This window comes from Alexandromys fortis, unplaced genomic scaffold (genome assembly GCF_014885135.2).
Source record: "Alexandromys fortis isolate MF-2015 unplaced genomic scaffold, M_Fortis_MF-2015_v1.1 scaffold_66, whole genome shotgun sequence".
In the NCBI taxonomy this organism is placed as follows: Eukaryota; Metazoa; Chordata; class Mammalia; order Rodentia; family Cricetidae; genus Alexandromys; species Alexandromys fortis.
The window spans coordinates 5,205,395-5,217,046 of NW_026067950.1; the positions used below are offsets into that span (position 1 = coordinate 5,205,395).

Below are 11,652 nucleotides of genomic sequence, written 5' to 3' on the forward strand. Positions count from 1 at the left end.
GATTTATTTAAAACAAAAAAAAGTTTGGAGCCATGTATGGTGGCACCATGCCATCTAAATCCCAGTGCTGGGGAAGAAGAAGCATGGAACACACAATGAGAGCCTGTCTCAGAAAGAAAACAACAAAAAAGGCCCAGAGATGTACCTCTTGGTAGGGTGCTTGTGCAAAACTGCCAGCACCGTGTAAACCAGGTGGAGAAGCTGCACATTTTCAGTCCTGACCCTTGGGGTGAGGGGATAGAGGTGGGAAGAACTGAAAGGGGGCAGATCATCCTACCTACATCAGTGTGAGATCAACCCAGACTATGTGGGAGAAAAAAAGACTAAAAGAAAATCATTTCTCACAACTATGCTACTAACTTATCTATAAATAAATCAGTACAATCTGAAGAGATGAAGAAAATACCTTCTTCAGAATGAAGGTGACCTAACAGGATTTGCAGGGAGGTTTGTCTTGATACCCCGGGAGATCTAAATTGTCACTGTCTCAGGTCCAAAGAATTTTAAAGGCAAAATTGCATCATTTACAATTAAAATATTCCAAGAATTATTTTTAAAGAACAGATCCAACAAGAGTATAGAATCCATTTTATAAAAATGCAAAGGCATGATTTAATCACATTATAAGTTTTTCCTTTATAGCCAAGGAACTATTAAAAGGCACAGCCAAGCAACACTTAAATTTAAACTTAATAAATGTTGTTTTATAACCTGTCTGCCCTCAGTAACAACTTAAAGTTACAGACTTAAGTGCCAAAGAGATGGTAAGGACACTTGTCTCTAAGCCTTGAGGGCCAAGTTCTCTCCTTGGCATTCATATAGCGGTAGGAGAGAATCCATTCTAACAAGTTGTCTTCTGACCTCCACCACATGCCATGGCCTGCCTGCCAACACACACACACACACATAAAAGAAATATAAAGAACTGTAAAAACAACCAAAAAAATCCTTTTAGTTAAGAAGTTGGATAACCACAAATTGATCATGGAGAGAGGACAGGGCAAACCATATTTGATACGTTTTCATTTTTATTAATTAAGAAGTTAAATAACCACGAGTTGATCAGAGAGAAAGAGAAGGGTAAACCACATCTTATATGTCTTTCTTTATTCTTATTTTATGTTTACTTATATCTGTATATGTGTGCCATCATGTGTGGGTAGATACCCAGAGAGGCCAGAAGAAAGCACCAGATACCCGGGGACTGCCATTACAAGCTATTGTGAGCTGCCATGTGGGTACTGAGAACCAAACTCAGGTCTTCTGCAACCGCAACAAATGCTCTTAACTTCACAGCCACGTCTCAGCCCCCTAATTGATATGTTTTGATAACAGAGGCTAGGCTATAGGATTTTTACATGGGGGTACACTAAGTCTTGTCATTTCTAATTTTAGTCCAGACACCATGGGCATTAATTAATTAGGATTATCTTAGCAATACTGTATGTGAATCGTGGTGTTACGTCCTCATCCTGTTTTCTCTTCTTGCTGTGCATACATGGACATAGAGCATGTGGCTGATTCACTCACTGTCAACCATTTATTAAGCACTTAGTTGATGCCAGGAGCCTTGCTTGGTGTTGAGGTTTAAAGATAAAAAAGATACAGTCCTTGCCTTTGGGGTGTTTAAAGTTGAATGAGGAAACGCTGGGGGTTAATAGCTGTAACCAAGAGCGACTGGCATTAGTTTATGGTAGCTGAGCTAGGACATGAAGCAGTAAGCTTGGAGTCCTTAACTGAGCCTGTTGGAACCATGAAAAAAAAAGGAGGTTCTTTAAAAAGCTACCTGAAGCTATTGCTAGTGAATGCATCTGAGAAAATTCTCTTGTCTAGTTGTTCCTAGCCTCCCAAGTCATCCCCACGTGCCCTTGTAGCCAAGAGGGGATTTCATTGATAAAACAACTGAAACAACGCATTATGAAAAAAGAATTGTGACATAATGAGAGCCCCTTTTGTCTTCAATGAATAAACAAAGATGGATGTTAGCACGAACAGGGCTTTGTCTGGCAGCAATAGATGGACTGACTCTCAGACATGCATGCACAAACATCTGGCATGGTTTCCAGGGAGCACAGAAACCAGCAGTGCATGCCAGCCACTCCTGACAGCAGACCGGACTGTGAGACAGGACAGGTCAACTAGGAAGTTAAAGTGTGCGGAAATGTTTAGCGCACAAACGGAGCATCCAAAGGGAGTGTAGCTCTCCAAATGCCTGGAGGTGAGAAGTCCACTGAGGTCATTAGTCAACTTTTCAGGCAGCTGGACTGACGATGTCAGGTCAAGCACTGGTTTTTAATACTCAGAATTCCTGCTCGAGGTCCTCTCATGTTCATGTAGGAAAAATTAGAAGGAATTATGACTTTGCTTTTCCTGACTTTGTATTGCTTTTTAAAAAAAATTGCAGGCTCCAAAGCTACAGAGAAACCCTGTCTCGAAAAACCAAAAAAAAAAAAAAAAAAAAAAAAAATGCTTGGTTTTCAAGACAGGATTTCTCAGTATATCACTGGCTCTCCTGAAACTCACCCTGTAGACCAGGCTGCCTCCTGACTACAAAGAAAAGAAACAAATACTAACCAAGTTAGAAAAAAAATAACTAAGTCAACAAGCATCCTTCTGTAGGTAAGGGGAATGTGGAGCAGTTTAAGGCTCTGACCTGCCCTCCAAAGATGGAGGGCTCTTACTCTAGAGATAAAGAATCATGTCTTGGTTGCCCAGCTGTCTAAACTGAGAAAAAGATAACTAAGAAAGATTGTGGGGACATCTGTGTGTGCCTGTGGGTTTGGAGGCATGAGGCCAGAATATCTGAATTGTTCAAAGTACCAAGTTCTGAAAACAAATAAACAAAAAATCAAAAACTTGTGACTTCCTCCTGGAAGCTGCTCACAGGTCAGCACAGAGACAAAGATCTCCCCTCTGCTCAGGAATGAAGGGTGGACAGTACAGTGAGACACAAAAGGGAAATAAAGTCCACAGGGCCAGGAAGGAGGATGGAACTTCTCAGGATTACAGATGTTTTTAATGTAGAGACTCTAGTACGAAAAGTGCTTTCAAGCTGGATGGTGGCACATGCTAAGACAGAAAGACCTCTGGTTCACAGCCATCAGTTCAAAGCAAAGCAGTAAGACCCTATCGCAAAACTAAGTAGGTAGATGAATATATGTTTAATTGCTGTCATGGTTGCCATCTAAAAATCAACATAAAAATCAAATGATTTCTAACCATTGATGAAAGGGAGAAAATTAAACCCCGAAAAGACATCATTTTTGAAGGCAGCATCTTAAAAAATGCTCTTTATCTTAGCAAATAAATGTTTTAAAAATATTTAAAATATTTTAAAATGTATGTAAATGCAATAATAAAAACATTATTTTGTAAGGTAGTTTAAAAAATAAAATGGAGTTAAAAACTCTACAAATCTACAAATAATAGAGATGTAAGACTTTTATTCAAACACACACACAGATCTCACTGAAAAAAATAAATTTTATTTCATTTCAGCAAAATTAATGAAGAGATACTAGGTTTATGGATTATAAGGTCAATATTATAAACATTCAATTCTCAACACGCATGCTCATAGCAACCTTAATTTTAAAGGCTATCAAAAATGGTTGGGGGTTTTAAAGAATATCTGTAATCAGACATTCTGTTCTCAAATTTGTGTATAAACACAAAGGCTGAGAGTATTCAAAATATGTTTGAATAACAATGACAGGATTTGCTATACCAGATAATGCAAAACCAGACAGACAGCAGAACTAAGTTATGAAGCAAAACAGAAAGCACAGATATCAGGCGGGGCCAGGCAGCTCTAAAGAAGAGCACACAGGGCAGCTTTCTCTGTTGTTAGCTCTAAAGCCTGAGGATCTATACGGAATAAGTGAACCTCATAGTACCTACAAATAACAATTTCAGAGGGATGCTGGTCATGAGAGAATAATTCCTACAAGACCAAACATCTGAAAGATAATGAAACTGATTCATATCTATAATATCTATATACATATATACATATCAAACATATATGTGTATGTATTATCACCCACATATAATGAACAAAGGATGGCAGTCATAGTTGTAAATAATATCCATTTATATGTACACACACACACATATAAACACGTGCATGTATGAACTAAACCAGTAAAAGACCCACTTAGAAATAAGCATGAAGTGAATTTCCCACTTCACAGATTTCACGCTGGTACACAGGGAACACTATTGGAAATGCCTATTCATGCCATCAACAAGGTAGTTAGCAGAAGTAGACGGCAGCATGTTTGCACGAACATTACACGGCAGCTAAGATGAAGGAACAGGGAGTACTAATGTCCCCAAACCACACAGTTAGGTGGAAGAAGTCAATAGAGACTACAGACAGAAATGTCCTGGAGAAACCTTTCACAAGTTAAAAAACTAAAACAATCGTTTTCAAGGATACTTTAGATTTAAAAAAAAAAAACTATACAAACACCAAATGTTTAGGCTGAGTTTGGGGGCTGATGAGAAGTTCACTGCACACATTGTCTAGTTAGATTTAAGTTTATGGACAGGTTTATTTTGGGTAGTGGCTTCATGCATGCTTATAGATAGATAGATAGATGGATAGATAGATAGATAGATAGATAGATAGATAGATAGATAGATAGATAGGTAGATATAGATGAACTAAATAATAAAAGCAGGCTGATGATAGGTTGGTTAATTATGAGAATGTATAATGAATTGAGAACTGTGATTAAGCCAAATATGGTTCAGAAAAGGAAACTGGACCGTTGGTAGAGCGAACAGGAGGGGTGGGACAACAGCTGGGGTTAGGGAGAGAGGCCTAAGATTAGATCCTTGGCTATCAGAGGAAGGTGCTCAGTCACCTGGGTTACCCGGGCTGGCAGTGGCTCAGTGTTTGCCTTGGGAGGTCCAGGGACTTAGAGCAGAGGACTACAGCTGACCGGACATGGGTGAGGAGACCAGGGACTGTGGGAGGGATCCTCAGGGGAGCTGTGGGCCCTTAGAACACTTTACAAGAGAATTACCATCAGCCAGTCCCCTGCATCCCCTCAGAGGGCCCTAACTGAGCCACAAAAGGGCTAAGAAACTAGGAAGACAGGAGAGACTACCCACTGGGACTCCGGGCAGTGGAGGTTGAAGTAACCAGAATAGTGCAAATCCAGTCATTTGTCATTGGGCTACATCAGGGGACTTGCCTGCTCTCTGGCTCCATTTTCCAACCTATAAATTAGAGATGTAACTCTTACTTTAGAGAGCTTTCCTAAAAACACAGAAAGATGATCCACGTGAAAGGCCTGGCCCCTTAAGAACTCAGTCCTGGGAGCCAGGAAACTGCTTCAAATGAGCTCCCAGGTACCTCCCAGGCACAGCAGGAGCATCTGGGAGAACTTCTCCCAAGTTTGTTCTTTCTCTAATCAACAGAAGGTGCTGGTGATTCCTGCACGATCAACCCAGCCCCCCTCCCAAATTCAGTCTCCATTTGAGAACTCCAGAAAGTTGGGAGGATTCTTTATCACCACAGGGCAAATGAGAGGCTGTGGAGCAGTTCTGGATTTGCTCAAGCATAGCAACCACCACCACCACCACTCCCCCCCCCAAAAAAAAATGGCTTTAAAGCATTTATCTACAGAGAATTAAAGCTCTCTGCTACTTTTGCAGGGTTCTTGAGGCCTAATGTTGGGATTTTGTGCAGTTGTCTTAAATTAGGTTAGAAGGGTTCTTTTTGTAGGAAAGGGCAGGAGGTTGAAGAGGCAGGAGGGGACAGCTTTGGCGTTCCTTGCTTTGTCATTCGGGAAAGGTCTTTGAGCTATTGTCAGCTCTTGGACACTGTCAAGAAGAGAAAGGTGTTCCCAAACCTGATCAGCACAAGTAAGGTGAAAATCAAGGGACCAGAACCTCAAACAAACACTTCACAGCCACAGGAAGCAGCCACAGTTGTAGCTGTTGGTTTAATTCTCTTTAATTCGCTAGGGTCCCGACTAGACTCCATCACTACCCCCTTACGAACTAAGTAGGAAAGCAGAGCTGGAAGAAAAGCCTACAAAATGCTGGCAACCCTCATCATTCGACCACTTCCTTCCTAACAGGTCCGGCAGGCTGCTTGGTGCTTCCATTAAAGTAAGATTCCTTCACAGCAGCGTGTGCTGAAGCATTGACCCTCAGAGCTCCGTCACCATAGTTGCCCGCTCTCCGCGTCCAGGTAGGTCCCACCGAGAGGGGCGTGGTCTCTGTACGGTGACTGTATCACCTTTGCTTCCCGAACCATGCAGTTAAAATACCATACAGAGGGTATTTTAAAGAGAAAGAGGAAGAAGGATGGAGGGAGGGAAAAGGGGAGAGATGAGGAAGAGGATGGTTGAAAAGATGGAAGAAAGTGTCTTGGTTCATATTGGAACCTGAGGACTCCACTCATTTAGGAAGAAGGTAATGGTGCCGGCTGGTTTTCTGTTGCCAGGTACTTTTCTACTCCAACCAACCTCATTGCTGCCTCCTAGTGAAGGTTGTGGGGTTGGAAAGGAGACCAATTACAGAGGAGGCTATAAGGGAAAAGAAGAAGGAAGCTAAGTATCTGGGCGCCCACAAACTTCCCTGCAAGTGTGTCTCTTTTCTATCTGACACTGTAGCTCCAGGTGCTACTGCATCCCTCAGGGAAACAGACCCTTTTCAGGGGCTGCTGAGCAGAAAGCCTGGACTTGGACAAGACCATCACACTCACAGGTCTCTGAAGGGGCTTTGTCCTTTGTAAGTTCCTCACACCGGCCACTCAGAGAGAACTGCACCCACCACTCCACCGACGGGAACTCAGCATAGGAGCATATTAAAAGTGAGTGTAGATTTGGGTGTGTCTACATAACAGGGGTTAGCCAGCTTCAGGCCAGAGGTCTAAAGGCTGACAGATAACAGGGACCCACTTCATCTCACAATCACTGGGGTGCCCTTTCTTGGATATGAAGGTCTCAGGCCAAGAATACTGATCCTCAAAAAGTCCAGAGCAGATAAATCAAACTCCTCCCATTCTGCAGTGTGCAAAGTTGTGTCTAGTGAACACACAATGTGCAACACACATAGTCGTGTCCTGTCTGTGCCGTCGCTCTCTACAGAACTGTCTAACTTGGTTCGTTCACTTTAAAGGTGTGATTGCAGTTTACACCAGGGCTACCTGAGGAAGTCTGATGTATTTGATATTGACAACATATAGCATATATAAGCATAGCTTTTGGTCATATATACAAACATTTCAATGCAATCATAATTTATTGAAGATTTCAAAAACAAACATGACACACATAAAATCGTTTAAAATACCAACATGAATTAATATCTCCAACCTTCAGTCATTTTTATGCCAAGATAATTTTCACTATTAGACTCAACTTTATTCAGAATGATTAGTGAATAGCAGTTTTCATACACTGTGTCTCCATACATATGCTCTTTGTGTGTCAGTGTGTAATATTTTTTCTCAAACCTATTATACAAGTTGGTAGGCTGAAAGCTCAGAGATGGTAATTTTGTAGTTTATCATCATGAAACAGTATATTTAATATCCTAGTCTATGTAATTACACCTGCTAGTGTCTTAACATTGCACCACCCAGAGTCTGTGAATGACAGTGTCTTCTAGAGTGTGTTAAAGAAGTAGGATTCTAAAGTAATCAGTTCAATTGTTTTAGCAACAGAAGGGCAAAAACAATACGAAACAAGCATTTACAAACATGACAGCTAAGGAAAACAGAAGCCACTTAGCTACTGCTGACTGGCACGTCTGTCATCCCAACCAACATTTTCAAAAGCAATCGCTATTCTTCAATTTAAACGAGCAACAAAGCAAGCCTAATTCTTAAATAAATAGACGCACAAAACAGTTCACGGCAACGCCGTAATTTCAATCAGTGCTTTAAGGGTCCGGTGTGTGAACAAATTGAACATACATTGCAAAAAGACATTTAAAAATTTTAACTGTTTATACAAATTTGTTACTTGCAAACAGCCAAAGTAAGAAGGCCAGCAAACAGCCTGAAGCATAAACTACCTGGGGGAGGGGGGAATCCCGGGGAGATGGGAGAGGGGGTGCAAACAAAACTATGCCTTTTGATTTTTCTTCAGAGCGTCAATTATAATTGCTCTAATTACCAAGCAAGAAAATGTGCGCCAACAGCATAAACGCAGTCCAGTGTGGAACATGGGTTTTTATTTGTTTAGAGAAATGATTTATACTTCTGATTTGAGGCACCTCCCCCCCCCCACCATGCGGTGGAGAAACTGTGATATTAAAGAGATGACAAGATGACTCTGATGGCCAGATTTTAAAAAAAAAAAAATCCAAAACAAGGCAGAAGACAATTGTAAAAGATGAGGATTCAGACTCAGCCCAGGCTCGCTCCTTTGCCGAAAGCTTGCCCAAAAACGCCCTGTCCATCCTAAGCTATTTTTCGCTCCACTACCTCGGACTGAGTGCATCACCAGGCAAGAAAATGCGGGATCCATCCGGCCCTCCAAGGAAAATGAGCACTTTCTTGCCTTTCGGAACAGTCTCAAATATTTTCGAAGACGACTCCCCCCCTCGTCCCCACCACACCTCCTCAGGCTTAACCCTCTTCCACCGCAGTTCTCGCAGCTCCTCTCCTCCGGTGTACCACCTTTATCCTCCCGGAAAGAGGCTTCCCGGAGCTGCCAGCAGAGCCGCTGTAGCTCCGGGTCGAACAGGGGCAGCCGCCAGTGACACCAAGGGTTGCCAAGCGCCAAAGAGTGCGCAGACTCCGCGGCGCGCGGCGGACTCTCCACTCGCCTAAACCTGCACTCAAAGTGAAAAAGAGTAAGAGGAGGAGTGTTGGGAGGGGGCGAAAGGCGGGAGGTGGGGGCGCGGGGGGGGGACTCTGTTAATTTCAGGTCGGGGAGGGGGAGAGCGGGAGGAGGCTCCGCTGGTCCCTCCTCCCTCCCGGAGTCCCCGGCTCCTCCTCCTCCGCACACCCAGGATATACACACTCACACACACTCACACACTGTCGCGGCTGGACATGCACACCCAGCGCCCGCTGCCAGCGCCTACACTCGCAGGTGGCGACACTCACCTGAGCTGCTACAAAGGGCTCCAGCCACCTTGGGAGCGGCGGAGCGACGGCCTGGGCCCGGAAGGGGCCCCGAGTCGGGGAAGCAGGAGCAGCCCCAGCGCAGACCTGCGACCCGAGGTGATGGCGCGTTTTCTTTAATCCCCCTCTTCCAGTACCTTGAGTCCCAGCACCCATCCAACCCACCGCCCCGGGAGAAGCCGGGAGAGGGGGACTCCGGGTCACGGCACACACACGCAGGCGGGCGCACGCTTCGCGGCGCGCTCACCTAGGGGCGCGGCTGAGCCGGGCCGGAAACTTGCAAGAAGTTAGTTGCTAGTGTCTGGCTACGACAACCGGAGGCCGGAGGAGAAGCAGCCCGGGCCCTGCCCGCCGCGCTGCACGGCGCAGCCCTCCACGCCTGGAGTGCTCCTGGAGCCCGAGTCGGCGTGCGAGCCTGGAAGGGCTGGGAGCCAGCGGAGCAAGCATGGCCCGGGGGACAGCCCAGCGCAGCGATTCGGAAAGCCCGGACGGTTTCCACTAAGATCCGGCGACTCAAGCTTGCTCAAAACCTCATCTCATCTCTTTCCTCACCTCTCCTGAGCGAAGCCGCGGGAGAGACTCTCCAGAATCAGGTGCCAGGGGACAGTGGCCACCCTCAGCAAAGCTATCGGATCAGGGGATCCATCAGCGCGCCCTGACTCCACCGGACCAGCCGGTGGTGTGGTGGTGTGTTTGTGTTTCTACCCATCACGGTGTTCTGTGTGCCCAGACCCTCCCCCTCCTCTTCCTCTTCGCGGGCCACCCCTCCCCCACTCCCATCTGCTTCTGTCAAATGAGAAAGTCACCGCGGAAAACCCAAACACTCCAGCGGCCGAGAGCCCCCTTTGGCACTTGGCAGCACGCGGCGGCGGGCTCCTCGGCTCAACTTGGTGGATCCTCCCTCACTTAACTTTCGGGGCTGCTTGGCATTTGAGGCATTGGAGACATTGGAGAGGGCAGAGCCGTTCGGGGCAGTGGCCACCTGCAGGGAGTTGGCGAGCAAAGGCAACCGGACAGAAGGACAAAAAGAAAGCAGAGAGCAAAGTGCCACCGCAGAGTGGGGACACTGTCGAGAAGTTCCAGGGTCCCGGAGAGGATTTTTCCTAGAGTTCGGCCAGAGAGACCCCAGCATCCCAGGACGCAGCGCCCCGGCCCTGGGCTGGTCTTCTAGCTCACCTCTTCCCGAGCGGGAACGACATCCGGACGCACGGCCGCCGGCTGAGCGGGTGCCCGCTAGCAGTCAACATTGATTTCCTCCGGGCAGAGGCCGAGGGCCCAGGTGGCGGCGGCGGCGGGCTGCAGCCGCGGCACGGCGACAGCATGTCCAAGCCGGTGGACCACGTCAAGCGCCCCATGAACGCCTTCATGGTGTGGTCGCGGGCTCAGCGGCGTAAGATGGCCCAGGAGAACCCTAAGATGCACAACTCCGAGATCAGCAAGCGCCTGGGCGCCGAGTGGAAGCTGCTCACCGAGTCGGAGAAGAGGCCGTTCATCGACGAGGCGAAGCGCCTGCGAGCCATGCACATGAAAGAGCATCCCGACTACAAGTACCGGCCCCGGCGCAAGCCCAAGACGCTGCTCAAGAAGGACAAGTTCGCCTTCCCGGTGCCTTACGGCTTGGGCGGCGTGGCGGACGCCGAGCATCCGGCGCTCAAGGCGGGAGCCGGGCTGCACGCGGGCGCGGGCGGAGGCCTGGTCCCCGAGTCCCTGCTCGCCAACCCGGAGAAGGCGGCGGCCGCGGCGGCCGCCGCCGCCGCGCGCGTCTTCTTCCCGCAGTCGGCGGCCGCTGCCGCCGCAGCCGCTGCAGCCGCCGCCGCGGGCAGCCCCTACTCCCTGCTCGACCTGGGCTCCAAGATGGCAGAGATCTCCTCGTCGTCGTCCGGCCTGCCGTATGCATCGTCGCTCGGGTACCCGACCGCGGGCGCGGGTGCCTTCCACGGGGCGGCAGCGGCGGCTGCAGCGGCCGCGGCGGCCGCCGGGGGGCACACGCACTCGCACCCCAGCCCGAGCAACCCGGGCTATATGATCCCTTGCAACTGCAGCGCGTGGCCCAGCCCCGGGCTGCAGCCGCCGCTAGCCTACATCCTGCTGCCAGGCATGGGCAAGCCTCAGCTGGACCCCTACCCCGCGGCCTACGCTGCCGCGCTATGACCCCGCGGGGCCCACCCGCGAGGACCTGAGTGCGCACGTGTACATATGTATAGGTACGAGACTGGCGGCCTTCCGGTGAGCCCTCGGGCGACCGGGGGCCGGTTTGTATATACATAGATGTATAGGTGTCTGGCAGAGGCGGAGATGCCAGCCAGCCGTGGCTTGAGTGGCCGAGCGCTCGAGGGCGCGAGCGAGAGTGTGCGTGTGGATTCTAGGATCCCTTCCCACCCGCACTTCTGCAGCCAGCTTTAAGAGCGAGGTTGTGTGCCTCCGCCAGCTCGGTGTTTGCTTTGCACTTCGGAACCTGTTGCGTTTACCCATAGAGGTGGGTGGGAGGAGAAACTTTAACACAACGGTGGGCTTTCCCGTTTTTGTTGTTTGGATTTTTTGCTTTTGTGTGTGTG

The 11,652-nt window shown here is 47.8% G+C and overlaps 1 protein-coding gene across 2 annotated transcripts; it reads left to right on the forward strand.

The window, feature by feature from the left end:
* The first annotated feature begins 10,045 nt into the window (after positions 1 to 10,045).
* On the forward strand, positions 10,046 to 11,248 carry Sox21 (SRY-box transcription factor 21). 2 transcript variants are annotated; one of them, XM_050150452.1, is made up of 2 exons: positions 10,046 to 10,854; positions 10,921 to 11,248. In XM_050150452.1, the coding sequence occupies exons 1-2, from the start codon at positions 10,418 to 10,420 to the stop codon at positions 11,246 to 11,248; spliced, it is 765 nt and encodes a 254-aa protein (XP_050006409.1). In that variant the 5' UTR covers positions 10,046 to 10,417. The 2 variants fall into 2 exon arrangements, with proteins under 2 accessions (XP_050006409.1, XP_050006408.1); XM_050150451.1 differs by having other exon boundaries at positions 10,046 to 11,248.
* Positions 11,249 to 11,652: the final 404 nt, after the last annotated feature.

Bases quoted from the DNA above. Each gene is read 5' to 3' on its own strand.
- Sox21 (XM_050150451.1), top strand. From the start codon at position 10,418: ATGTCCAAGCCGGTGGACCACGTCAAGCGCCCCATGAACGCCTTCATG.